This window comes from Zalophus californianus, chromosome 11 (genome assembly GCF_009762305.2).
Source record: "Zalophus californianus isolate mZalCal1 chromosome 11, mZalCal1.pri.v2, whole genome shotgun sequence".
Lineage (NCBI taxonomy): Eukaryota > Metazoa > Chordata > Mammalia > Carnivora > Otariidae > Zalophus > Zalophus californianus.
The window spans coordinates 107,481,452-107,509,053 of record NC_045605.1 but is presented as its reverse complement, the minus strand read 5'-3'; the positions used below and the strand labels follow the sequence as shown (position 1 = coordinate 107,509,053).

General features: G+C 56.8%; 3 protein-coding genes across 3 annotated transcripts; 2 read left to right on the top strand and 1 right to left on the bottom strand.

Moving 5' to 3' along the window:
* The first annotated feature begins 231 nt into the window (after positions 1-231).
* CTSF (cathepsin F) lies at positions 232-5,273 on the top strand. Its single transcript, XM_035723082.1, is given in 14 exon segments — positions 232-564; positions 783-881; positions 1,172-1,297; positions 1,300-1,410; positions 1,539-1,614; positions 2,205-2,318; positions 2,441-2,586; positions 2,674-2,770; positions 2,851-2,931; positions 3,663-3,782; positions 3,873-3,937; positions 4,037-4,127; positions 4,565-4,623; positions 4,705-5,273. Coding segments are annotated over 14 exon segments (1,470 nt in total). The 5' UTR covers positions 232-354; the 3' UTR covers positions 4,780-5,273.
* A 141-nt stretch (positions 5,274-5,414) lies between these two features.
* ACTN3 (actinin alpha 3) lies at positions 5,415-18,397 on the bottom strand. Its single transcript, XM_027579547.1, has 21 exons — positions 18,215-18,397; positions 14,476-14,590; positions 14,186-14,305; positions 13,783-13,869; positions 13,614-13,701; positions 13,052-13,130; positions 12,886-12,967; positions 12,062-12,147; positions 11,644-11,736; positions 10,964-11,194; positions 10,691-10,838; positions 9,418-9,568; positions 8,728-8,836; positions 8,491-8,631; positions 8,061-8,243; positions 7,451-7,585; positions 7,175-7,354; positions 6,627-6,773; positions 6,473-6,538; positions 5,786-5,944; positions 5,415-5,702 (listed from the first exon to the last, which is right to left on the bottom strand). Exons 1-21 carry the CDS (start codon positions 18,359-18,361, stop codon positions 5,544-5,546), a joined length of 2,706 nt encoding a protein of 901 aa, XP_027435348.1. The 5' UTR covers positions 18,362-18,397; the 3' UTR covers positions 5,415-5,543.
* An 836-nt stretch (positions 18,398-19,233) lies between these two features.
* ZDHHC24 (zinc finger DHHC-type containing 24) lies at positions 19,234-26,770 on the top strand. Its single transcript, XM_027581170.2, has 3 exons — positions 19,234-19,555; positions 20,827-21,104; positions 24,237-26,770. The coding sequence occupies exons 1-3, from the start codon at positions 19,275-19,277 to the stop codon at positions 24,530-24,532; spliced, it is 855 nt and encodes a 284-aa protein (XP_027436971.2). The 5' UTR covers positions 19,234-19,274; the 3' UTR covers positions 24,533-26,770.
* Positions 26,771-27,602: the final 832 nt, after the last annotated feature.

The following is a 27,602-nucleotide window of genomic DNA, read 5'->3' as shown; positions in this document are numbered from 1 at the left end:
GCATCCTTTCCCCTCCCTAAACTTTAGTCTCTAAGACCTAAGAGGATTATTCCAAGACTGCAGCTCGGCCCGCGCGTCCACAGACCGACCCAACTGCTGCGAGGACGCAGGGTACCCACCCCACCCCTCCCCCGCTTTGGCGAGGACTCGCCTGCGCCGCCCGCGCGCCCCACGTGCCTCGCGTAAATAAGCGAGTGCGCAGGCGCGCCGGGCCCGCGTCCACTGGCCGGCGCCCCGCCGCCCCGGGAGCAGGGGGAGGGACGCCGGCCCCTCTGGCCACGGGCTGCTCCGCCCCGTCAGTTGGCCCGCGCGTCTGTCAGTCGGTGTGTCCGGGCCTCCGGCTTCGCCCTCGCCATGGCACCCTGGCTGCCGCTGCTGTCGCTGCTGGGGCTGCTCCTGGGCGCCGCTCCCGCCCCGCCCCGCCGAGCAGCCGACGCTCAGGCCCGGGAGGTGGCGTACCCGGAGCTGCTGGGGCCCGCCCGCTTCGCCCTGGAGATGTACAACCGCGGCCGGGCAGCCGGGACGCGGGCGACGCTGGGGGCCGTGCGCGGTCACGCCCGCCGGGTGAGGACGCGCCGGGGGTGGGGGTTTCCCGGTGTCGGTGCGCGGGGGGCCCTGGTCGGAGGGTTGGGAACTTTGGCCTGGACCCCGGGTGGGGGCGCTGGACGCGGGAGAGACGAACTTCTGGTGCTCGGGAAAGGGAGGGGGGATAGGGCGGGGCTGCGGGAAGGACGGGCTGAGGAGGGAGTGGATGTGCCTGCCTCACCCGCCCCTCCATCCAGGCGGGCAAGGGGTCGGTGTATTCCCTGAAGGCGACCCTAGAGGAGCCTCCCTGCAATGACCCCACGGTGTGCCAGCTCCCTGTGTCCAAGAAAACGCTGGTGAGTGATAGGGCTCTTGTGATTACCCCGCTCCCATGATGAGTTTGGGTCAAGTGATGCGGAGGCAGCAACTACCCTACCCTGAGTCATTTCCCAAGGCTCTAAGGGCCAGAGACTAAAATGCCCTAAGAGTGGGCACGACAGGGTGCTGACTTTGCCTCACTCTGCACCGTGGGGGTGATTGCCTTGTTCCTTGGAGGTGGTCTTCACATGAGGCCCTTCCAGCTCCATCTTGCCAAGGCCTTGCTCCCATCCCAGCCCCCCAGAATGGCTTCCTCCTCTCCCTTCAGCTCTGCAGCTTCCAAGTCCTGGATGAGCTAGGAAAACACATGCTGTTGAGACGAGACTGTGGCCCAGTGGATACCAAGGTTACAGGTGCTGGGAGAGCCCAAGGAGGCTGGCATAGTTCAGACCAGACTTCACGCAGGGTTCAACCTTGATTTCTTCTCTGTTCCAACCCTATTCAGATGACAAAAATGAGACTTTGAGTTCAGTCCTTCCACTGTTGAACAAGGAACCCCTGCCCCAGGTGAGGCGCCCATCTCCATCTGGCAGCTGGCGGCTGCTTTATTTCCTCTTTTCTTTCCCTCCCCCTGGCCTGCGCTCCCTGATGGATCTGTGAAGGATTCCTTGTAAAGACCCCTGTGTCCTTTACAGGATTTTTCTGTGAAAATGGCTTCAATCTTCAAGGAGTTCGTTACCACCTATAATCGGACATATGAGACGAAGGAGGGTGAGGACCCAGCCTTGGCTGTACCTGGCCCAATCAGATCAGGACCTTCCCCCCACTTGGTACCTTGGTGTTGGGGAGGGGAAGGACACACCACGAGGCAGTGCATCCACTCAGGGACCCCTTAAATCCCCAAGTTCTTGCCCAGTGTCACAGGAGTAGACCGCTACCTCAGGTACCTGGCCCCTTCTCCCATCTGTTTTTCTTGTCAGAAAGCATGGGTCTTCATCATTCTGGATAGAATGGGAAGGGATAAAGGCCAGATTTTCTCTGCTGGTGCCCCCACCTCCCCAGCATGGTAGTCTTTTTCCCATGACCCCCTGTCTGAGGATGCCCTTTGGAGCCCATTTTGGTTATGCCTTCACTCCTGGGATACCATAAATTCAGTCTGGCCCCAAAGTTGTTCCCACCTCCCCCTCATCACTTGCGGGTCTGGACCTCTTCTCACCTCCAGCCCTCCCCAGAGTTCTGTCCTTGAAAAGAGCTTCAGGCCTGATCCAGAGCCCACCTACTCCCCGGGGAAACCCAAGTGCCTTTCCTTTTATCATCTGCCTGGGATCCAAGCCTTTCCTCTCCTGCTCCTTGGTTCTCAGAAACCCAGTGGCGCATGTCTGTCTTTTCCAACAACATGATGCGAGCACAGAAGATCCAGGCACTGGACCGTGGCACAGCTCAGTATGGGATCACCAAGTTTAGTGACCTTACAGGTAGAAGTGGTGGCCAGAGCCCTCATGGAGCCTGGAAGAGTCAGGGTCTGCTCCCAAGGCCCCTGATCAGGGCTGCCTTATACTCTCCCCCGCCCCCATCCCCTGCCCACCTTTGCCCACAGAGGAGGAGTTCCGTACCATCTACCTGAATCCCCTCCTAAGAGAGAACCGCGGCAAGAAGATGCACCTAGACAAGTCCGCTAGCAGCGCTGCCCCACCCGAGTGGGACTGGAGGAGAAAGGGGGCTGTCACCAAAGTCAAGGACCAGGTTGGACCCCTAAGAGGCAATGGTGGGACATGAGGACTGCACTGGGGTTGAGAGGGGACCCAGCCCGTCTCTGCCCCTCTCTTGCAGGGCATGTGTGGCTCCTGCTGGGCTTTCTCAGTCACCGGCAATGTGGAGGGCCAGTGGTTCCTGAAACGGGGGGCCCTCCTCTCCCTCTCTGAGCAGGGTGAGCATCCCACTGTACACCCTTACCCCCCCGCCCAGCCCCTCCAGAGGGCTCCTCAGGACCAGCTTTCTGTCTCCTAGAGCTCTTGGACTGTGACAAGGTGGACAAGGCCTGCCTGGGTGGCTTGCCCTCCAATGCCTACTCAGCCATAAAGACTCTGGGTATGCATTCATGGGATCGGGAGGGGCAGTGGGACTTGGCACGAACTGGGTTCAGGTCTTAATGCTGACCCTTAATGAAGACCTCGAGCAAGTCAGCTCTTTGACTTCATCTGTGAAGTGGGGCTCGTCTTGCCCACTTCATTCATAGAATTGCTCTGAGTATCAAGTGAGGAGATAATACATAAAGTCCTTGGTGCATAGCAGGGGTCTCGGTGTTTTTGCTGCTTGGAGGTCCATATTTCTGTAATACCACTAAGTCAGGCAGCAACACACCTCACCCTCGAGAGGAGGTATTGACTTAAACTGGCAATTCAGTTCAGTGGTGGGCTTCAGCGGCCATGGGATGAAAGGCTGAGGGACTGGGGTGGCTGTACAGAGACTGGGAGCCTGGCGGGTCTGGGCCACCCTGGGAGCGGACTTGTGTGGGCAGGACAAGCAAGCCAAGATGCAGAGCCCCAGGAGTGCTGGGATGAGTAAGGATCCGAAGTTGGGCGTCGAGTCCCACCCCCTGCCATATTTCTCCCTGGTCGTCCCTCAGCCCCCTTAGTCTCTGTTTTGTCATCTCTAGAGGGAGGCGGCTGTTCAGAGGGCACGGCCTTGGTCCGGGGTGGGCAAGGACCTTAAGACCTCACGGAAGGGGCTGGGGGTAGCCCCTGGCCAGGAGAAGACAAGCGTGTGGTACACAGGGGTCCGTATTTTCTCTCCCACCCCACCCCCACTACCCCCCCCAGGAGGCCTGGAGACAGAGGATGACTACAGTTACTGCGGCCACGTGCGGACCTGCAGTTTCTCCGCAAAGAAGGCCAGGGTCTACATCAACGACTCGGTGGAGCTGAGCCGGAATGAGGAGAGTGAGTAAGGGCCGGGGTGAGGGTGGGGCACAGGCCACCAGGTGGGGCTGGGGCCTGGCTGTCCCTGACGCTGTCCCTCGCCTTTCTCAGAGCTGGTGGCCTGGCTGGCCGAGAAGGGCCCCATCTCTGTCGCCATCAATGCCTTTGGCATGCAGGTAAGGCCCCAGCTCGGCTGCCCCCGCCTGTCCCTTGCCAGCTCCCTTCCCGCTTCTCCTTGGAGGTGGCCCCCTACTCTTTATTCTCCCCACCCCCAGTTCTACCGCCACGGGATCTCCCACCCACTGCGGCCCCTCTGCAGCCCTTGGCTCATCGACCATGCTGTGCTGCTCGTGGGCTACGGCAACCGTGAGCTCCACTGACCCCCTTTCTGCCCATCCCCCTCAGATCACGGGCAGAGGTTGAACCACAGCCTCTCAGGACCTCTGGAGAGGGAGACTGAGGGAATTCCGGGGAACCCTGTCCTCACCCCTGCTGCGGTCCATGGGCCAGGCAGGAGTCACCTGTTCCCTCTCTGGATGGGAATGCTGAGGCAGTGGGAGGTTGAACTCTTAGAGATAAATGACCTGCTAGAGACGGGGGGGGGGGGGGGGGCGCGGTGGCGCTGGGTGCCCTCCCCCACCCAGAGCCACACCAGGTCTCCAGGAGGGTGGCAGGTGGGCCTGTCTGCCTTTCTGCTCCTTTCTCAGTAGGCCACAGCAGATAGTGGGAGAGTGCAGAGGGCTGGGGGTCCTGACTGGAGAACTGGGGACCCCTGACGCCCTGCACTCTGCACTGCTACCCAGGCTCTGGCATTCCCTTCTGGGCCATCAAGAACAGCTGGGGCACTGACTGGGGCGAGGAGGTGAGTCTTGTCTCCTTGGCCCCGGCTCTCCAGCCCCACCTTGCCGTAGCGCACTCACCAGCGCACCTGCCTTCCCGCCAGGGTTACTACTACTTGCACCGTGGGTCCGGGGCCTGTGGTGTGAACACCATGGCCAGCTCGGCAGTGGTGAACTGAGGAGCACCAGCTCTGGACCCGGTGCTGACCAGAGCAGCCCCTTCCTCAGCCTGACCTGCGTGTCCAGGCCCCTTCCCAGGAGGCAAGCTGGCTGAGGGACAGGCACCGGGTACCTCAGGGTGAGCAAAAGGCACCGGGCTAGGGCAGCACCCCTACCCCTCTCCACCCACCCCTCTCCTGAAGTTCCCCAACGGCACCTTTGTTGACTTGTGGTGGCTAGAAGGCCCTTGGGGTAAAGGATGATGTCCTGGCAGCTGAAGCTGGCTGGGGCAAGAACCTCGGGCTTGGGTAAGGAGCAGGTGGGAAGAAGATATTCTGGTCATAAACCCAGCTTTGTCCTTAGCAAGCTCTGGCTTCTTGCCCTGCCTTTTCCTCTGTCTGATGCTATAACTTTTCTGGTTCCCCCTGGATTTGGGGACTGTTTCCTTCCACATCTAGAGAAATTATTGTAACTTCCTTTTTCTAACAGCAATAAAGAGGTGTCCTAGGCCCCAGTGTGGTGTGAGTGCTTGGTACCTAAGGGCAAAGAGGGGTGGTAGGGACTCCTGGAGGGTTGAGGTTGGGCAGCTGGTCTTGTCCAGGAGCATGAGGACCCAAATTCTGCTTCGGGAACTGAAAAGAGATGGAGAGAAGCTCATGGATCGGTCTTTATTCAGAAGGACGTGGGTGGCCGTCCTCTGAGGCCCTTGCTCCAAGAGATGGATGGGATCAGCCAGAGGGAGCTCCCTCTCTCCGACTCACGTAGAGAACCGTAGGGGTTGAGGTCAGAGGTCACTTTCCCCGTAGAGGGCACTGGAGAAGGCCATGTAGTCCAGGGCTCCAGCTGGAGCCCCGGAGCCCTTGTAGGGTGTCATACGACGGATGCAGTACTCGGCCTGCTCGGCGGGGAGTTCCCGCCGCAGCTCCTCGGGAGTGATGTAGTTCTGGGGGAGAAAAGGTTGTTGAGGACCCACAGATCCTGTTCCCTGTCCCAGCCCGCCAGCCCCCTCCACCACCTGGGACTCACCTTATCTCCTGCCAGGATCTTGAAGGAGGCCACAACCTGCTCAGCTGTGTCGGTCTCAGCTGTCTCTCGGGTCATGAAATCGATGAAGGCCTGGAAGGTCACGATGCCGGCTGCGTTGGGGTCCACCATGGTCATAATGCGAGCAAACTCCACCTCTCCCTGCAGGGATAGAGGCCAGGCACCATGCCCATCGTGGGTGCTAAAGCCAGAAGGCTCCTCATGTCCCCTCCTGGGGACTGTCCAGCTTTGGCCTGACAACCCGGGTTACAAAGTGCTCTCTTCCCTCCATAGACTGCCTCAGCCTTAGCTCTGGCTTTACGGGGAGTCCCTTCTACTAAACTGAAACCTGCATCCTGCCCCTGGCAATACCCCCTATTGCCCTTTGATCCTGATCTTTTTTTCTGGAGCTCTCTGTAGTGCTGTTTTCTCCGGGTAAAAATGTTGCAAGCTCAGGCTTTCAAGTCACATACAACGAAGTCCCAATCCTAGCTGTGTCCTTGAGCAAGTTAATTTACTTCTCTGAGCCTTTGATAGCCCCTACGTGAAACGGGGTCATTCTGCCTCGCCCCAGTGGGCGTGATGAGGGGGAAATGCAATGCATGTGAAGGTGGGAGGGGTACAGTAGGTGCTCACGGTGTAGGAGAGAGGCACTGACGGGCCTCCCGCGACGCGGCTGGGGGCACTCACCAGGTCATAGCCCATGGAGATGAGGCAAGCCCGGAAGTCGTCAGGCTCCATCATCCCATTCCGCTTCTGTGGCGCATGAGTAGTTGTCAGACTTGGTCCTCCAACCCCACCAGCCTCCAGGTCCACCACCCCACAGAACCGGGCCCCTGCTGACCCGGTCAAAGTGGTTGAAGGATGCCCGGAACTCGTTGAGCTGCTCCTGGCTCAGGCCCTTGGCATCTCGGGTCAGTACCTGGTTCTCCACCTCATTGATGGTGCGGGCGATGGAGGTGAGCAGCTGCTCCCAGCCTACACGGATGTGCTGGAGAACGGGTGACAAGCCAAGCCAGTGGGTGGCCGGTGCCTGGCCCCTAGTTCTAGCCTCACTCCCAGTCCGCTGTGTGACGCTGGGCAGGCCTTCCACCCTGTTGGGCCTTAGTGTCTGCCAGCAGCCCTTCCTGCCTTGACGTTTGATGACTTACTGTGTATTAAGCGTTGATCACCCAGTTGTGGCCAATCCTGGCCTGGCTTCAGTCGGCTACGTGACTCTGGATGGGTCACTTTCCCTCACCTGATCTCAGTATCCCCATGGGCGCATTGGGAGACCTGGCCAAGCTGAACCGGGGCCCCTCCTGGGGCAGACGTGCCAGGTCCGGCCATGGCCGCCCCAGGCTTCCCCAGCCAGCGCGGCCTCGCCGCCCCTTCTAAGCAGGTGCCTCTCACCTCCATGCCGTAGACTGTGTGCTTGTTGTCAAACACCAGGCTCTCCTGCAGCAGCTGGTGGTCACCCTCCAGCCGGTCAATGTTGCTCTTATAGTTGATGATGTTCTGCTCCTGTTGCCGCAGCCCAGCCATCTGTTCTTCCAGAGAGCCAGCCATCCCTGTGGCTAGGCGCCCCACCTCCTGTCGGGGGACCCAGGCAGGATGAGAGCTCCCAGCTCCCTGTGGCCCCGGCCCCGGCCTCACTCCCCCAGATGGGCCCCACCATCCGAGCCGTACCTCCACCTTCCCCTGGATCCAGGGCCCAACAGCATTGGCTTGAGCTGCAAACTGTCGCCGGAGCCTCTCGTTGAGCTGCTGCCGGGCGAGTTCTTCCTGTAGTGTCTGGTCACGGCTGGGCACCAGCTTTCGGACCTAGGAGGAAGGGTGCTTGTGCCTGGGGCAGCTCTGGGAGCCAGAGGATGGCTTTGAGGGGACACGGGCTCCAACCCCTAGCAGGGCCCCTGCTACTCTGAGCCAAGATGTCTGGGCTTACATGGACAAGCTCTTGGGCAAGTCACACGACCTCTCTAGGCTTGTTTCCTTATCTGTAAAGTGGGGCCGGTGATACAACTGGTAACTTACTGCGGTGGTTTTATAAAGACGTCCACACCCCAGGTTTAATTTCACTTCACATCGGGCCCGACAGGAAAATGCTGCTGTTATGGCCATTTTGCAGCAGAGGCCATGACAGGCAGGGTGACTTATCCAGTGCCCCACCAAGGCTGCGACAGACCCCAGATCCGAAGGTGGACTGGAGTCTCCATAGCTTGGGACACGTGAGGTTCCGGGGTGGTTAGAAAGCACAGCAGTGGGTGAGAAGCAAGGAGAGGTCACAGGCACCACTGACCATGTCCCACTTGGTGTTGATGTCCTGTGGTGTGAGGCTGATGTAGGGATTGGTGGAGCTGGGCCGCAGTCCATATGTTTGGCAGATCTTCTGGATCTCACCCTGGATACCCAGGATGGCTCCTCGCTCTCGGTCAGCCTCTGGCAACGTAGCCTTGAATTGCTCATGTGCAGTCAGCAGGCTCTGGGAGCGCAGGCGAGACCCATGAGCCAGCACCCTCCACTTCCCACGGGCAACGACAAGGGCAACAGTGTGCTGCAGGCCACCCAGTGGGTCTGCTGCAGGCCTCCTGTCTGCCAGCCCAGCATTTGGGAACTGCGGTTTCCCAACCCCATTCCCCAGGAACCCAAAGAAAGAGCTGATGGGATTCTAGGCCCACTTCCCTGTCCCTCCCCCAGTCTCCCTCCCCACTTGGAACCCCCACATCCACCTGGGTCTCCTCCACCGAGTGCACCAGCCACACGTCTTGCAGGTCCTCCACGGCCCCATCCAGCCAGTTGTTGAAGGGTGCTGCCCGCCGGGCAAACTCCAGCTGCAGCTGGTCGATGGTCTCCAGGAGCTTCTCCATCCGCTAGGGGCCACGGGGATGGCGAGTCAGCAGCCTGCCCAGCGGGCCCCTCACCAGCCTCTGGTCTCCAGCCCCCAGCTCCCTGGCGCCCAAACCCACCTCCAGCGCGTCCCTCCTCTTCTGGGTCAGCGTGCCCAGGTTGTCCCACTGGTCACAGATGGCCTGGCAGCGGCTATTCACTGAGGCTGCCTCGTGGTAGTCCAGCTCACTGGGGGCAAGGAAGGGGATGACAAGGGGGTCAGACCGCAGCCTAGATTTCCTCCTGACTGCCCTCCTGGGACTGGAAGCTGTGCCCCCAGACGGTGAAGGCGCAAGGCAGCCAGAGCAAGGTGTGGGTGAAGCAAGGCATTCCTGGGGGGTGGAGGTGGGGGTTCCAGGGCATTCCTTGGGGAGGGGGCACCTGCGGGTCCTCAGCTCCAGTCCTCTGGGGAGCTTCAATAGGGAGGGGGAGTGGAATTGTGCAAGAGGGGCGGGTTTACAGGAGGAGGTGGGGAAGCTGAGGCTGATGGGGAGACTTTGAGCTAGCAGGCCAGGGCCGGAAGCTGAAGGGGGCGGCCAGGTTAGGGGTAGGCCACGGGGGTGGGGCAGGCCGAACACGGGTAGGGAAGAGTGTCCCGCGATGGGGACAGGGTTACTGGAGGAGGGACAGAGCAAGTGGTGATGGGGAAAGACGTGGAGGGAGAACTGGGGAGAATGAAGTTTGCGGAGGGCAGAGGGGAGAAGCCAGGTACAGTAGTTGTCCCCCGGGGGGCGGGGGGGGGGGCGGCCCCAGGAGCGGGCCACGCCTACTTGAGCTCCTGGGCCAACGCGGCGATGTGCTCCACGCGGTCCTGGTGCGCGGCCAGGTCGCTCTCAAAGGCTTCGTGGCGCCGCAGCAACGCCCGCACGTCCTGCAGGGAGGCCGACTCGTAGTCGTGCTGGCTCAGCATATCCTCCTTCCCTACTCAGAGAGAGGCCCGGCTCGGGTCACCCACGGGGGGCCGCGTTGGGAGCTGGGCTCGGCTCACCCACCCGGGGCCGCGTTGGGAGCTGGGGTTCGAGCTGGGTTGGGTGACCTTGCAGAGTCCTCCCTCATCTGTGAAATGCAGGTGATTACACCTGCCCAGCCTATCCTCAGGGTCTGCTCTGCGATGCCAGACTGATAAAGTTAAGTGAAGCTCCTGTTCCTGGGCATGGCCTGTAAATGGCTTCAGCGTCCCTGATCCTGCACGTCTCAGGGTGGCCCTGGTACAGTTTGGATCTTACTGGATCGCAAACTACCTCCCAAGGACTCTGCGCCCAGTGAGCCCCCGACCTGGTTTCCTTTGCTCACCAGTTTCCCCAGAGCCTGGCACAGTGCCTGGCACTTGGGAGACCTTCTAGGAATATTTGTTGGATGAATGAATGATGAATGTAAAAGTGCTTTGAGAATGAATTACATTACACAAATAAAACCATAATAATAATAATCTCAGCCCCTACTACTTATTGAATGCCTCCGCATTTTGCAGAGACGCTAATAGGCTTAAAGATTCAGAAACCTCCTCAGAGTCCCATAAATAGCCGTATATTTAAGGAATTCTTGCTATATCAAACCATTGTTATCCTTCATGCCCATAATCCATTATTAACGTTTGTTCATTATCTTTAGGCAGGGCTCATTTATCTGTAGGATTAAAGTCCCTGATAGAATACAGAATGAATGTTTTCATACAGAGTGATATTATCTGACTCATGCGGTATTCTGCCATCAATATGCTCTGAGTCCAGCATAAGTGCTGTTAAGGTTGGGGACTCACCGGCCACAGGTACAAATAAAATGCTACATGTCCAATTAATCAGAGCAGACCTACAGAAGGCCAGAGCCAGGAGACAGGCGCCGGAGTTTACAGATGAAGAAACGGGGGTCCAGAGAGGAGCAGTGACGGCTACACAGCAAGTCAGGGTGGTTCTAGAAAAGAGGTCCCCACCTTCCTGGCAGAACACCTACTCCTAACCTGTGCATTTTGCCAGGACACCCCCCACCACCATACCAGTCTCCACCCACCCCAGGACAGACTCAAGCCCCATGAGGTGTACCTACCCCGGGTCCAGGCTTCGTGCAGGGAGGCCTTCTGTTGGAATTTCTCCGCCAGGTGCTGGAGCCGCTGCAGGCGCCGGATCTCCGAGAGCAGCCAGTCCTCATAACCCTTCTCCACTTGCTCCAGCCCACGCCATGCGTTGGCGATGTCCTGTGGGGCCAGCAGAGGCACCTTCCATCATGGTTTGCCCATTGTACAGATGGGGACACAGAGCCCCATGTCATCCGGAGAATGTGGGCAGAGTGGGGGAGTCACCCCTCCCTGGCCTGGCTCACCGAGACGAGCTTGCCCTCGGAGGGCATGAAGGCGGGCCGGTGGCTCAGCCGCAGCTTGGTCTGCAGCGTATTGAAATTGATCTCCAGCTGGCACTTCTCCTGCACTCGGGGCGGCTTGTGCAGGCGCCGGTAGTCCCGAAAGTCCTCCAGCTTGCGCTGCATGGCACTCATGCTGGGCTCACCCACACGGTTCTCCAGCCATGGTATGGTGCGGCGGATCCATTCCAGCAGCTGCCAAGGCCAGGCAGGTGCAGCGCAGAGAGTTCTGAGCTGGCCTGCTCACCCCGCCCACCCCTTGCCACCCACACCCAGGCTGTGGCCAGAAGGCCAGGCCTCAAGCAGAATGGGGGGTCCCCACTAATCAGGGAAGGAGTCAGATGGTCAATGTTTGAGCCTGGTCAGGACGCAATATAGGCTGGCACAGAGCAAAGGGCCATGAGATTGCCTAAATATGGGTGAACAGATAAAGGAACGAGGGAACACATGAATGAATGAGTTCATGAATGAATGAATGAGTGAATCCGTGAATGACCAGGAGCTTGGACAGGCAGAAGGGGCAGGAGATGTGAAGATTGCAGGAGGAGGCAGGAGGCGGCCAAGGCCACTCTGAGGTGAGGGAGGCTCCGCAGGGAGAGCACAGGTACAGGAAGGGGAGGGGCCTTCTTAGGCCTCAGACTCACCTCACTGGCAAGCTTCTCGTACTCCTCCATCAGCTTCTCATTCTCCTGGTTCACAGCCAGCACCTTGCAGATCCTATTGGCGGCCGTCTCTGCCTGTTGTGGGAGGTGGAAAAGATGCGCACTAGAACAAGCCGCTGCAGACACCCCAACCCAGCCTTCCTCTGTAAAGCCCTTAAAACCTGGGTCCGTGCAAATAGGGCAGCACATCTTTTTAGTTGAGGAGGGAACTTCCAGGCCAGAAGCCTCTGCTCCTGAGTTCCCCAGAGACTGAGTATAGGCAGATGGGACAGCGGCACTCCCACCCACGTGGGACCCAGCACCTCCAAATGTTGGGATGCTGCCACGGTTGGGCCCCTTGGTCCACACGCCCAGCCCAGGCAGCAGCAGCAGCGGGGAACCGGGGGGCGGGGGCCCTTACCTGCTCAGCCCCGGCGAAGGCATGGTAGAAGCAGGAAACGTAGGTCATGATGGCCTTCTCATCAGGCTTTGGGGTGTTCACGATGTCTAGGGGACAGCAGTGAGGTATTTACTGGCCAAAACCAGGCTTGGAAAATGGGCTCACGCCCCTAACCAGGCAGAGAGCTTCCTCGAGATGGGAGGGGTGGAAACATCTAGTCACAGCCAGAGATGCCAGCTACCCCAAACCCAGCGTCTGCCTCTTCCCTGAAGCCCTCTGTGATCACCCCAGGGCCCAGGAATGTGTTCTCTATGGGGTGAGAAAAGCGCGAGGGAGCGGGTGAGTGAGCAGACGCTGCAGCCCCCGAGAAGCACCAGCCCACACCGCCTGGTGTCTCTAACCATCCCATCACTCTGTGGGTCCATCTGTCTGTCTTTTCCCCAAGTTCCCATCCATTGGCGCCCACACATCTAGGGCACCAGACACAGTAGGTGCTCAGAAAACATTTGCTGCCTCAGTTGACTAAAGCCTTGCTTGGGCAGAAGGACAAGAAGCAGGACCTGCCCCTAAGGAGCTCCCATGCTCCCACGTTACCCAAGTAACTGAGATATGAGGCAGAGGGTGGTGCCATAAGGGAAAAGGCAGGAGAGGCTGCTTCCACTGGTTGGACAGGGGCAGGGGAGCAGGACAGAGGGCTCCTGGAGAGGGGGGCCTGGGACAGGAAGGATTTTTACTAGAGGGAGGTGGAGGGGGAGAGCATTCCAGGAGGAGGGAAGAGCAAGGGCAAAGAAGTGAAGGCTGTACCATGCCTCTGGTCAGTAAGTGGAGTCCTCGCTTCCTCTCACCTTCTGCATCCAGCATCCTAGGGATGTCCAAGTATTTCTCAGCCACCTCGAAGGCAGCGTTTAGGTTGCCAATGGGGTCATCCTAGGTGGGAGGGAGCAGGGAGAGGTGAAATGTCGGCCACCGGCAGAGGCTGGGGAGTCGGGGCTGGGGGCGGCCGAGGCCTACCTTGCGCAGTTTGGCGTAGTCGATGAGGTCGGGGCGGTGTCGGTGGATGAGAGCACAGAGGGCCAGGCCATCCTTCCAGCTGGACAGAGAGAAGGGCAGTCAGGCCTGGATTCAAGCTGAGGCTGTGTCCCACCCTCACTGCAGGAGCATCCCCATCAGGACAGCCTCGTCAGTAAAATGCAGTAGTCTAAACTCCTTGGCTTGGCATCGGAGGCCCTTCATTACCAGATCTAGACTGTCTCCTCCAAGCGCATCATGATTCCTTCCCATACCCTGTGCTTGGGCCACACCAGTATCTGGGTGTTTTTGGCCGCCAGGTTTTTGCTCACAAAGTTCTCTCTGCTGGAATGCCCTTCCAGGGATGTCTCCAATGCGCGCTGGCTCAGGGATCCTCCCTCCCCCTCCCGGATTCAATTCCTCGTGGGCTGAGTCCTCCTATTCCCGGACACCGTTCCAGGAGCCTGGCTGTGCCGGGCCCTCTCGCGGGGCGCGCGGCGCGCGGCAGGGAGAGCCCAGCGGAGGCGCGCGCGCGTGCACGCGCATATGCCGGCTGCGGACAGACCTGGTGTGGAAGTTCTGCACGTTGACGTTGCGGTACGGTGCTGTTTTCCGCTGGCACCACAGAAGCAAGCCTTCCTTGGCGGAGGTTTCTGGGTGGGGATGCGGGGAAGTGTCGGCTGGGGAGGGGTCTGGGCCAGCCCTCTCCCCCGACCAGCTTCCCTGCCACTCACCCTCCACAGAGATGTCCTGAATGGCGAAGCGGAGGATGATGGTCCAGATCATGCCCAGGGTCATCTTCAGGTTCCCGTCGACAATCTCTGTAGGGTAGGGATGGGAGACAGGTTCCATCTGGTGTTGAAGGCCCGTGCTGCCCCAGCTGCCTCCCTCCCCTGCTCCATTCCTTGGCCCTTGACCCGCACGCCAGAGCTGGTACTTAGTCATTGTTCAATCATGGAACACCTGCTACTCCCGGGTCCTGAGCCAGCACTTGGGGCGCATTTGCCCCTTAACAGTCCCTTCTATGAGGCATGGACAGTTAACCCCACAGTTGAGAAGACAGGCTCCCAGAAGTGGCTTGCTGACGTCAGGACGACCCTCCCCTGGCCCCAGGGCCTCCCCCTGCCACCCCCTCACCTTCAGCACCAATGGACACCAGCTTAACCCCCTTGCTGGCAATGAAGTCCAGGGCCTTGTTGACATTGGCGATTTTGTGGAAGCGCATCTTGCCTTTGTCTGGCCTGGGCAGCCTCTCTCCTGGGTGTAAAAGGAGGGGCCGGGGTCAAAGGTCACAAGAAGAAGCTGAAGACATGGTCCTCAAACTTCCCCCTCCCCCACCACATCCCCTCCCGGTTCTCCCGTGTTTCCCCAGCTCCCTGGATTCCCCTAGGTCCTGGGGTCCCCATGCCCTGATTTGCACTCCTCACCTGAAATGACCTCCAAGAGCAACATGAGCTTGAGGCCATTGCGGAAATCCTCCTCGATGTTTTCAATCTGGGTGCCAGCCTTGCGCAGGTGTGAGTTGCACCAGGCAGTGAAGGTCTGGGGGCAGAGACAGCACTGAGACCCTCGCTCTGGGTCTGGGGGACATCAGGGTAGATCTCAGAACCCCCGCCCCAGAGTCAAGTCCTGGTTCAGCCACTGACTTGCTGTGCATCCAGGACCCAGTCCCTTGTCTCCCTGAGCTTTCGTTCTCCTGGAAAAGGAGACATGGGTTCTAGGGCCCGCACAGGTCCCAGTTTAGACTTGGGGCATGCCAGCTTTAGCCCGTCTCAAGCACTGGAGGGGCTTTTAGAAAATTGTAAAGCATATGCTCCAAAGTGTGGGGACCCTCTGACACACAAGGGCCAATGCAGGGTGATACTGCCCTTCTAACGCCCGCAAAATTCTAGACCAAAGCCTACCCAGTTCTGAGGGTTTTGCCTGAGGGATTGTGCACCTGTATTACTGTCCTCTCAGCCCCACTGACCTCCCAGGGCTGTTGTGAATTGGCCTCCAAGTAGAACTCGAGGGTACAAGAGCTTTGCAAGTCATGGAGGACCAGCTGGTCCTGGAGGTGACTGCCTTCCCCTCTCCCTAGAGTCAGCCTCAGCCTCAGCCTCAGCCTCCATCTGGGACGGGAGAGCTGCTATGCAGCTCTGTCTATATTGGGGGTCGGGGTGACCTGAAGCCTGATATACATTTCCACCAACCTATGAAGCCCTCAAGCCCTGCATTCTGCCATCATCTTTAGGGTCCTTGGTAGAGTCTATACTTGGGCTCCAAGCCCAGCTGAGATGCTCACTCACTGTGACGTGGAGTATGCCCTTTGCCCTTTCTGGGCTCAGTCTCCCCATATATATTAATTAACTGGCCAGACTTCATGATGTCCCAAGGTCCTTCTTCCTCCAATCTGGTAGGATTCTAGAATTCAGAGCATTCCCCCCACCACAAAGCAATTAATCCTGGGAGATGACCCTGGAAGTTATTTGGAATTATTTCCCTCACCCAGCCTCCCTTCCCGAGAGCAGGTTTTCAGCTGCCCTAGAAGCTGGACATGAAAGATGATGCTTTAAATACGTGAGGGACTGTCATTGCTGAGGAAAGGGAGTGAGCTTCCTGTCACTGGAGGTGTATAAGCGAGTGCTGAACACTACTCGATGGGGCCCCAAGCACAGGAGAAGGTAGTTGGATTCTCCGTAGTTCCCTCAAGCCCTGGAGTCTGGGATGCTCTGGGTCTAGATAAAGCAGGGGGAAAGGCGGGACTGGGCGGGGCTTCCATGGTGGAGGAAAGGGCATTCTTCCGTTTGACAAACACTTAGTAAGATGTAGTCCCTGCCCTATAGGAGCTCACAGTCAATCAAAGGGTCGTGTTGGTCTGAGAAGTGCTGGGAGAGACTAGTGTCAGGGAGAAGAGGGATTCAAATCAGGTGGGGGACCTCTTGGGGAAAGCTAATATTTGATCTGAGCTGCAATGGAAAAGCGGAATTATTCGGACAGAGAAGGGCAGGCAAGGACATTTTGCAGCCACACAGGCAAATGCTCAGCAGTGAGAAACAGTTGCTAGGTCTGTGGGGTTACAGCTATCTGGGTGCCACTGGAATGAAGCTGGGGGTGTTGGGGTATAAGTGGTGAGAGGCAGGCCGGAGGGGCGGCAGGGGCCAGGTCATGCACGATCTTGGGTGCTAAGCCAGGGAGTTTCAACTTGATCCTGAGGGCAACAGGGCATCAGGGAAGATTTTGGGCAGAGGGAGGTGGGCAGAACCATGTTTTAGAAAGCTCTTCCTGGTGGAAGAGTGGAGGCAAATGGCTTGGCAGAGCAGGAGGGAGAGGTGAGAAGGTGGCGGCTGGGATGGGGTGAGGGGGTGGGGGGAAGAGGCGGGGAGGAAGGGTGTCAGGAAGGGTCAGAGGAATGGGATAGAAACACTCTTCTTGCTGAAGTGTAAGCTTCCTAAGGCAGAGGATTTATTTTGTTTCCTGCTGAAGTCCTGACACCTAACACAGTGCCTGGCCCTGAGCAGGAGTTCCCTAAGAAATACTGAATGAATGTTTTGGAATGAGGTTGAATGAAGAGGACTCAGGCATCAAGCAGGAGCAGGAGGGAGTGCTCCGAGACATGGGGGGGGGGGCAGGTGTAGGTCGGGGCTAAGCTGAGTACAGAGATGCTCAGGCTGGAGGAGAAGGAAACTCCGGAACGGCCAACTTCCAGGGATGCTGATTAATTTACAGAGCATCTACGTTGTGCAGCTGTTGAATGAATGGATGAAGTGGGTGGCTGTGGGTTGGGTTGGAAGGGTATTCCTGATATTTTGTTAAATGATGCAGGCAAGTTACAGACTAGTGCATGCCTCATGAAGGGCATGTGGACCTGGATCTGAAGGAAACCTGGTGGGTGCCGAGCAGATGGCAGCTGGAGCCAGGGGCAGGGATGACATCACTGGGAGACTGCCAGACCCAAGGACCGCAGCCCTGCCTGGAGACAGGTGCAGGAGGAACCAGAGGGGAAGCATGTCACCCAGGGCACCCCAGCCTAGTCAGCTGAGCCTCCCGGACTCTGGGGTCATCTCCTGTCATCTAACCCAGCAGAAGTGCTCTGATTCTAAATCCTGGGATTCTCAGATCCTGCAAATTCCCCGGAGCACTCCTGTTCCCTGCCCTCTCCTGGAGTCACACACTGTTGGCAAATGCTCAGCAGGGTCCAATGACTTCACATGGTCCTCCCTCCCCCTGGCCGGCCACTCCCCAAAGTCTCCTCACTCCAACCCGGATCATTTTCTCTTTTGGGAACCCAGGTGTCCTGCCCCCTCCACTTGGGAAAGTCTGGGAGTGAAAATAGATCAGGGAGGGGGCCCCAGTGCCCTACAAGGCTGGGCCTGGGCAGCAGCTGCCCATGTGCCCCACTCCAGCTCCCCCAAGCCGCTGCCTCAGCACAAAGTGTCCATCTGGCCGGAGAGTCAGGTTACTGTGTAAGGGGACCCAGGCTCCCCTCCTCCTTAACCTTGTGGCCTTTTCAGCAGACTTAGGGACCCTGAGGTGGGGAGGGGTATCTTGGGAAGGAGTGGGGGTGGGGCAAGCAAGGGGCAAAGACCCTCAGGTTGTGGGGGGGGGTCCTGTTTTCTGACAATATATGATTTGGGTCCTATCTCTGCCCCTTCCTGGGCCTCAGTTTCCTCATTTGACAATTGGGATGGAGTGGCAATGAACCCCAGGGTGGAGAGAATACAGAGGAGAGAGTGGGGAGGGGTCTGGGATGGTTCTCTCCTCTCCCACACTCCCAAGTCCACTAGGTGCCGGCTGCAAGTCCTCAGGGTGGGCTCTAAGATATTTAACTAGAGAGTCAGGGGCCTGGGGAGAAAGATTATTTTCCCGACACCCCCCAAACTTGGATCTCCTGGGCTTCACCCAACCCCTTTTCGCCAGCAGAAGTGGGACAGTGGGCCCAGGGTAATGAATTCCTGGGGGGTGGGACCCCAGAAACTCTCCTTGTTATCCTAAACCCCTCATGAGGGCTCCCAGCCCTCTCTTCCAGCTCTGGGAGACAGCGGAGGACTGATGGGCCGAGCTCGGGCTAGGCAGTGCCATTCTGGGTCTAGACGGGCTCTGCCCCCGACTTGCTCAGTTGCCAAGGACAAATCGCCCGGCTTCTCAGGCCTCAGTTTTGCCATCTGGAAATGGGTGAGCACTCACTTTCCGCTGCTGCTTCTCCCAGGCCGGGTCGAGCAGTAGGTCGCGGTCCCAGTCCTCCTCCTGTTCCATGTACTCGCCGCCCCCGCTGCGGCCCACGAAGGGCCCCTCCCCGACCCCCAGACCCTCGGGCTGCATCACCATCATCATCTTGCTCGGGCTTCTGGCTCCGCTCCGCTCGGCGCTCTCCGGAACACCCCGGCCGCGTTAAGTAGCGCCCGGCCCAGACCCGGATCGGATTCGCGCTAAATATGGGGGAGGAGGGTGGGGCCGGATGGGGGCGAGGGCGCTCGGGTCGGGACTAGGCAAGAGGTTGCCCTTGGACCAGAGGACTGCAGGATTTGGGGGCGCTGGGGTGGATCCCAAGGCGGAGATTCGGGGTTCCCGTTCTGGCTCCGCCTCTTGGGCGCTGTGTGACCGTGAGAAAGCCACGGCCCTCTCTGTTTCCTCACGTGTGCAACGGAGATAACGATAATAGTAGAGGCTGTAGAACGCTCTAGAAGCTGTCCCTTAGGCCTCCTCCTGACCCTCTCCTGGCGCCGCGCAGGTGGGAAACAGAGAGCCCTATCCCCATTTCACAGTCAGACACACCGAGGCGCCGACCTGTTTGAATGTTTTCTGGGGTGATGGAGACACTCGAGCATGGGGAGGGGTTCCAGGCCAGCTGGATGAGGCGATGCAGGGCTATTAATACAGGGGCGGCTGGGGGCTGAGGGGGAATGTGCTGATCCGGGAAACCCCGACGCCACCGAGACTGCAACTCAATCCTCCAAACCAGCCAGCGGGACCGGAGGGCGGGGCTTCTGCGGGAGGGGCGTGGCTCCGCGGCTGGGCGTGGCTACAACGTGCTGCCCTACCCGGCTCCAGCGCCGACGGGATTCCAAGCTTCTCCGTGGCTCATGCGGCCGTCCAATCACATGCCTGCATCTGCCGGCAGCTCCCGGTGACTCAAAACTCCCTTCGGAGCTTCTAATGGTCGTAGCAGGCGTCCGTCTGCCACTATCCCCGCCCCAATACGGAAGCGGAGGGGTACTCGGGATCCGACAGCCGGTGGGTCCAGGCCATGGGGCAGCCCTGGGCGGTGGGGAGCGCGGAGGGGGCGCCCGCGCGGCTGCCTCTCGTGCTCACTGCGCTGTGGGCCGCGGCTGTGGGCCTGGAGCTGGCCTATGTGCTGGTTCTAGGTCCCGGGCCGCCCCCGCTAGGACCTCTGGCTCGGGCCTTGCACCTAGTGCTGGCCGCCTTCCAGCTGCTCAACCTGCTGGGCAACGTGGGGCTCTTCCTGCGCTCGGACCCCAGCATCCGGGGCGTGATGCTGGCCGGCCGCGGTCTGGGCCAGGGCTGGGCGTGAGTGGGGCGCGGGATCTGGGGGTTGGCGCGGGGGTGGGGGGAAAAGCAGGAGCTTTGGACAGGGGGAGGTGCCCTAGGACCAGAAGATATTAGAACCAAATTACAATAGGATCGGCTTGTTAGAGCCAGAACACTCTTTTACAGCCTGGGATGGTAGATCCAGAAGAAATATCATTCATTCACTTAGAGATATTAATGAGCACCTACTATGTGCAAGTTACTGTTCCGGCCACTGAAGGTTCCATAAAATAGATTCCTGACCTCCTGGAGCTGATTTCAGTGGGGAAGGAGGCAGATGATAAGCTACAGGCATAATAAATAAGGAAATTATATAGAATGTTAGACGGTGGTATGGAAACAAAAAGTAGAGCAGGGTAAAGGGTGTGCAGATTGCAGTTTTAAGTAGGGTAGTCAAGGTAGGCATTTGAGCAAAGACGTTAATTTAAGGATGTGGGGGAGTTAGCCATGTGGGAATCTGGGGGAGAGCATTCCAGGTAAAGGGGACAGACAGTGCAAAGACTGAGGCAGTTACGTGCCTTGCATGTTCAGGAACAGCAGGAAGGCCAGTGTGGCTGGTGTGGAGTGAGAGAGGGTAGAGATAGAAAGACCTTGTAGGACATTGAAGGTTTTGCTTTTTACTGGCGGTGAGATGGACAGCCGTTGTAGGGTTTTGACTTAGTTTTTTTTTTTTTAAGATTTTATTTGTTTGAGAGAGAGAGGGCATGAGAAGGGGGGGAGGGTCAGAGGGAGAGGCAGGCTTCCTGCTGAGCAGGGAGCCGGACATGGGACTCGATCCCAGGACTCCAGGATCATGACCCGAGCCAAAAGCAGTCGCTCAACTGACTGAGCCACCCAGGCGCCCCTTGGCTTAGATTTTTAAGGATCAGCCTGGCTGCTGGGGTGAGACCATACCAGGAGGAACCAAAGCTGGAATCAATCAGGGAGAGTCATTAAGAGTCTCAAACAGTAATCCTGGGGAGACTGCATGGTGATTGGGAGGAAGTGAGAAGTTTGTCCTGGATGTTAGAGGCCAGAGAAAGGCCTTAGGACTTGGATGTGTGAGCTGCAAGAGCCCTCGGACCTGCAGGGCTAGAACTGGAAGGGCCCAGGAAGGGGTGTTCGGCCTGCGTTTATGTATGATGGAGCTGAGGCTTATTGAGGGCAGTGGCTGTGCCTGCTTCCCCAGGATGGGCTCAGAGGCCGACCGGGCATGGTAGGGGGCACTCAGAGCTGTTGGCAGAACTGACGCTGTGGTTCCTTCCCTGCAGTTACTGCTACCAATGCCAAAGCCAGGTGCCACCCCGCAGTGGGCATTGCTCCTCCTGCCGCGTCTGCATCCTTCGCCGGGATCACCACTGCCGCCTTCTGGGCCGCTGTGTGGGGTTCCGCAACTACCGGCCCTTCCTGTGCCTGCTGCTTCATGCTGCAGGCGTCCTGCTGCATGTCTCTGTGCTGCTGGGCCCTGCCCTGTCAGCCCTCCTGCGAGCCCACGCGCCCCTCCACACCGCCGCCCTCCTCCTGCTGCCCTGGCTCATGCTGCTCACAGGTGGGGAGCTTGGGAGGCGTCCACGGAGGCAGAGGCGCTTGCAGTGGGCCATTCTGGTGGGGGGGTGGGATTTCCTGCTGGTTCTCCTGGTGATGTCCAGGGATCTCAGTTCCAATGTCATTTATGGAGGGTGAGGGCAGCCTGAGATTCAACTGGGTGTGCAGTACAGTAAAATACGGGGCCTTGACCCAGGTACAGAGTTCTGGCTAGGAGAATCAGGCAAGGATTCTAGGTGTTGGCAGAGAAGGAAGGGCCGGTGGGATTTGGGGGGGTGTTGGGATGGGGAGGGAGCATTCTAAGTGGGGGTACATTCTAAGTGAGGGTTGCAGACAGAACAAAGGTGTGGAGGTTGGGCAAGGAGTAGGTTCAGACTGGATGGTGGAGACCCTCCCTGAATGCTGGTGTGAGGAGAGAGCCCTGACTTGACTGGACAGTAGGGAGCCCGTGAAAGCCACAGGCAGAGGGAAGCTCCAGTCTTTGGAAGCTGGGAGGGGAAGACATGCATCAGGAGGCTGACTGAGAGGCCGTGTTCTGGATGACACGTTTATTCCTCTTTCTTCTGACACCCTCCCCTCCCTGAGATAAAAGCTCCACTGTTTTTTATACTCTTTGTTGTCTCCCCCTGAAATGCCTTCTCTCCCCTGACTCCTTCCTCCTGACCCCTCCATGGTCCCCTCTGTAACCTTGTCCTGCAGTTACTAAACTCTCTGAGCACTCTGAGTAGTCGCTGTGTCTCCTCCTATCCACGCCCGGCTCTGTCCCTACAGCCCGGAGGGGTGCTGGGGGAAGGGCCTCGGGAGGCCCAGTGGGCTTGTCACCGTCTCGCTCTGACCACACCGGCTCCCTGAGCAGCCCCCCTCTGCCTCCTTGATGACCCTGTTTCCACTGAGACACAAGCTCTCCAGCCACACCTTCCCGCACCCCGCCCCTCTGCAGCCATTGCCTTCTCAAGCCCTGGGCCCTGCTGAGATCGTGGGCGTCTGGAAGTCCGGGCTAATGGCCCTCTCGTTGCCCAGTTGGTCAGCTTTTGACCTTCTCTCCATTTGACTTCCTCCACTTACTCCCACATCCACCCTACAACTTGTCAGAAGCCAAGGCGTGTCACCTCCCAAATCACGCCATGAGCCATTCACCCCTCTCTGTCTGCTGCCCACCTCCTCTCCTAGCCAGCTCTCACACTTACGCTCCGTGAGCTCCGGCCCTCACCTTTCCGTCAGCACCTTCCCTCTTCTGCCCCCACATCCAGCTTCGAACCCTCATTTCCGCCATTCTCCTGCCAACATCTTAACCCTCTTGGCTCTCTGTCTTCCACGGTGCCTTCCCGTCTTCTCTGAGTCTGCCGCTGGTCGCTGAGAGCTAGGACTTGGTGGCGGTTGGTCCCATGCCACCTTCATGGCGCTGCTGACCCCAACGGGCCCTCAGTCACGTCTGGCCATCCTGGTTTCTCATGAGCTCGCTCCCCCGAATGACTGCAGCTCCAACCTTCCCACTCTCCTGTTCTCCAAGCCCCCACCTCTCTTGAAATCCATCACAGAGACAATGAGATGTCAGTTGCTACATCCAGAGTTGTCTCAGCCTCAGGTCTGGAAGCCAGGCTGACTGCCCCCAGCTTCTCCCGGTGTCTGGCCCTTCCTCCCTGCTTGGAAGCCTCACCATGGCCTGCTTCTCCTCCTGCCGACCCAGCCCCTCCACCGGCTTTCTTCAGCTTTTCCCACCTGTACAGACCCTCTCTTCACCCCACATCTTCCTCCTCCCTATCTCTTGCCTCTTGGCTCTTCTCTTAGCAGCCAAGCTTCTTGAAGGACTTCCCCGGGCTCATAGGCTGCTTTTCCTCACCTCCCACTCACTCCTGTACCTGCCTGCTCCGAACTGGCTTCTGGCCCCTCCCCTTCCTGAGAACGCCTCGGTCGCCACAAAGCCCAGAGGACCCTTTTGAGTTCTCTTTGCTTCACGAGACCTTACTGCTGGCCTTCAACCTCCTGGAAAGGCTGTACCCTGGGCGTCTCCAACAACTCATACTGCAGGGTTTCCTCCTAAAGTTTTGGTTTCCCTCTCTTTTCTTGACCGGGTCCCAAAGGACCCGGTTTCCTGATGCTGAGGTCGTGGCGCTGCTCCCATCCCACTCCACACTCTGGCGGGTCTTGGAACTGCCAACCACCTGCAGATCTGCATGTTGGGCCTGGGCTTCTCTCCTGAGCTTCCAGAACCATCCACATACTCATAGGCACCTCTCCATCCTGCCTCAGGACCTTCAAACACAATGTTTTCTCCCCTCTTCACCTACCAAATACCTCCTTCAGATGCCACCCAAGATATCACTTAATTAAAACAGATGAAATCCACTTCCTTTAGCCTCCTAATAAGTCAGCTTGGCATTTCCCCACATAGCCTCTCTTTTTTAATGAAGTAGAATTCATATAACATGAAATGCATCATTTTAACCACTTCCTCATATATCTATCATTCAGTGGCATTTAGTACATTCACAATGTGGTGCAACCATCACCACTATCTAATTCCAGAACATTTTCATCACCCCAAAAAGAAACCCTATTATACCCATTGAGCAGTCACTCCCTACTCCTCCCTGAGGCCCCCAGCTCCTAGTAACCACTCATCTACTGTCTGTCTCTATGGATTTGCCTGTTTGGGACATTTCACAGAAATGACATCATCTATGAGCCCTTTGTGGCTGGCTTCTTTCACTGAGCAGAATGTTTCATGACATCCTGTAGTTCATTAGTTCAGCAGATACTTAGTAGCTGCTGTGGGCCCAAAGGTGCTGTACTTTCCCATTGTAACACATATCACATCCGTAATTAAGTAACTGAGAAGTCATCTCTTAACTATCTGTATGTGAGCTCCCTGGGGTCAGAGCTGGTGTCCACCGTTCATCCTGGTGCCTGCCACTGCGTCTGGCATGTGGGAGGTGCTCACAAGTTTGTGATGAATGCAAGTCGGATGTTGGGCAGAGGGCTGCATCTGCCGGGAGTAGCCATTCAGTGTTTACTGAGTGGAGGAAATGAGCCCTGCTTTGTGGTGGAGGGTAGGGAGTGGAAGAAGGGAGGGAGTTGAGCTTTGGGAGGGCTGAGCCCACGGCTGCTCCCTGACCCTCTTGCTTTCTTCTTGCAGGCAGAGTGTCTCTGGCTCAGTTTGCCCTGGCCTTTGTGACCGACACGTGTGTGGCAGGTGCACTGTTGTGCGGGGCTGGGCTGCTCTTCCATGGGATGCTGCTGCTGAGGGGCCAGACCACATGGGAGTGGGCTCGGGGCCAGCACTCTTACGACCTGGGCCCTTGCCACAACTTGCAGGCGGCCCTGGGGCCCCGCTGGGTCCTCATCTGGCTCTGGCCCTTCCTGGCCTCCCCATTGCCTGGGGATGGGATCACCTTCCAGACCACAGCTGATGCGGGCCTCGTGGCTTCCTAACTTCAGGAGGAGCCGGAGCTGTTCAGGGAGAGGGTAGCAGGAAAGGGGGCTCCTAACTCCTTTTGGGCCCATCCCCAGCCTCCCGTCCCATCCTTGGCCTTGCCCCTGCCCAGCCTGGACTCCCAGTGTCCAGGGTTTGGGTCCTGCAGCTCTGCCTCTATTGGCCCCCCGAGTAGAGTGGACAGTTGGTAAGGGGCTGCTTGGCCAGCCTAGTCACCCCTTTGCCGGGTTAATAAAGTGCCCACTTGGTTCTTGGACTCTCTCCATCTTTCTGGGTTTCTGGTCCCTCGCTGTTGCCCAGGCTGCTGTTTCTGGTTTCCTCTGATTGTCACGCATGGGAACCACAGAATGCCTGAGGGCTTAAGGGGCCAGGGCTCTTCTGTGGCTTTGGTGTGGGGGTGCTGGGGCACCAGCAGACCAAGGTGGCGTGTGGTGATCCAGGGAATGAGAATCCAACATTCTTTCCCAGGTTCAGTGCTTTATGGTTAGAAGCCTCTCCACAACACTCACTGTGTCTCCCTCTGGCTACTCTGGTACCAGGGGCAGCAGTTATGAGGGTTGATGTGAGAAGATCATGGGGCAGTGAATGGAGGAGTCAGGATTTGAACCCAGATCTTTGTGCTTTCTCTTTCACCCTTGCACGGCTGAGGAAAGTGAGTAGCAAAATCGAGGCAGAGAAATCAGGTGGATGTTCAAGCATCTGCAGGATGGTGCTCAGAAGGCTAAGCTCTTCCTCTCTCGACTCTTCAGGAGCTACCTGTTAAATTTTTATTTAAATATAGTAAATAGACTTCCAGTTAAACTTAGCAGGTTTAAACACATGGGTTTATCTCTGTTTCCTTTTAAAATCTGATAGTAAAGACATAAAACATATAAATTTATAAGGACAAAGAAAATAGAAGGGAGACAGGAATAGATCAAAGAGCCTGATGACATTCTGAAAGATGGGAAGTGGATGGGGGCTCATTTCCTCTCAGCAGAGAATTAGAAGTTAATTCCTAGAGGGAGGGGCCAAGAGGCAGCCAAACTGCCCCTCGCCCCCAGAGCCCTGGAGAGGCTCAGGAACTCTCCTGGCACCATGGAAGGCAGGGTTTGGGACTGACAGACCCAAAGTCTGTATGAGGAGCAGCTAGGTTGTCCCTTACCCCCCAGGGCAGGGTTTGGGACTGACAGCAGGGTTTGGGACTGACAGACCCAAAGTCTGTATGAAGAGCAGCTAGGTTGCCCCTTCCCCCCCCCCCCCGCCAGGGCCCCCTTGCAGCCAAGCAGCTACCCCTCTGAGGTACAGATGGGGGCTATTCAAAGAAGCTTAGGGTCTCAGGGGAGGGCTGGGGGTGAGGGGCTGGACCAAAAATGGGGTTAAGTGAAAAAGTCTACAGATGCTGCCTTGGGTGGTAGAGATGTCATCCAGTGACATGGCAGGCTTGTCACCCAGGAACCCTCAGAGAAGCCCATCCTTCTGAGAGGCGCTGCCCCTACCTACAAACCTTTGAGCTGCTAGGACTTCTTTGTTTTCCCAAATGGCACGTTCAACTGCTAGTTCTTAACAGTTAGGAAAGTGGTGTGCCTGGCGCTTTGTGCTGTACGGAAGCATGGGCAGACTTCTTGTCTTCTCCTCCGCTTTCTGTTGTTTTTATTAAATAGTAAAGAGATGCAAGAAAATATTTATAAAACAAATTCCCTCCTTCTCCCTATTTAAGAAATGGATACCACTTCCTTTGAAGTCCCCACTGCCCCTCCCCGGTGGAGAAAACACTGTACTGTCTGAATCATTCCCTTGCTTTGCCTTGTAATTGTATTACCTAGGTTTGTATTGGTTTTGCATGTTTTTGAATTTTATATAAATGGAATCATACTGTTTATTCTTCTGTGACTTGCCTTTTCACTCAATACTATGTTTCTGAGATTTATCCAGATGAACGTGTAGAGCTGTAGGGCATTCCTTCTCCTTGCTGTGTAGTGAGCCATTGACTATACCACAACGTATTTTTCCACTGTCACCCCTATTGTAGGACTCCCTACGATCTATTCTTGGTCCTTGCTCTTTCATATAGATTTTAGGATCCACTTGTCAAGTTCCACAAAAAAAAAAAAAAAATCCCGTTGAGACTGTGAATGAAACCCAACTGAATCTAAAGATCAACATCCATATGAAATTGAAATTGCATTTTTCAGTTCATGAACATGGTGTGTCCATTAAATGTTTTCAATAAAGTTGTATACTTTTCTTCATAAAGATCATGCCTTTTTTGGTTAGATTTATTTTTTTAAAGATTTTATTTATTTAATTAATTGACAGAGTGAGAGAGGGAACACAAGCAGGGGAAGTGGGAGAGGGAGAAGCAGGCTTCCAGCCGAGCAGGGAACCCGATGTGGGGCTTGATCCCAGGACCCTGGGATCATGACCTGAGCCGAAGGCAGTCACTTAACCAACTGAGCCACCCAGGCGCCCTAGGATTTTTTTGTCTTAAGTATTCTGCAGTTTACTGTGATGTGCACAAGTGTGGTTTCCTTTGTCTTTACCCTGAAGAAATTCCTTGGGTTTCCTGATTCTATGAATTGATGTCTTTTATCAGTTCTAGAGGATTCTTAGTTGCACTACACAGATTTTCTCTGTCCCTAGTGAAGCTCTGATGAGACCTTCCTATTCTATCCTCACATTTTCTATCTCTGTTTCTGGCATTCTGGATAATTTCTCCAGCTCTATCTTCTAGTTAAGTCTTTCTTCAGCTGCAAAACCAATCTATTGAGTTTTTTTCTTTTTTAAGTGGTTGTGCCCATTCATCTGTGAGTTTTACATGTCAAATATTTTATTCTCATTTCTAGTTCTGTTTGGTTCTTTTTCAGATTTGGCCATTTTATATTCTCTCTTCTCTCTACTTATATTTCAGGGGTTTTTTGTTTTGTTTTGTTTTGTTTTTGCTTTAAATATATTGAAGACACACATCTTACACTGTTTAGTAATTCCAATATTTTAAGTCTTTGAGGCCTGAGTACGTGGGCTATTGTTTATGGTGGCTCCTCTTCACAATGTCTTTTTTAAGATTTTATTTATTTGACAGAGAGAGAG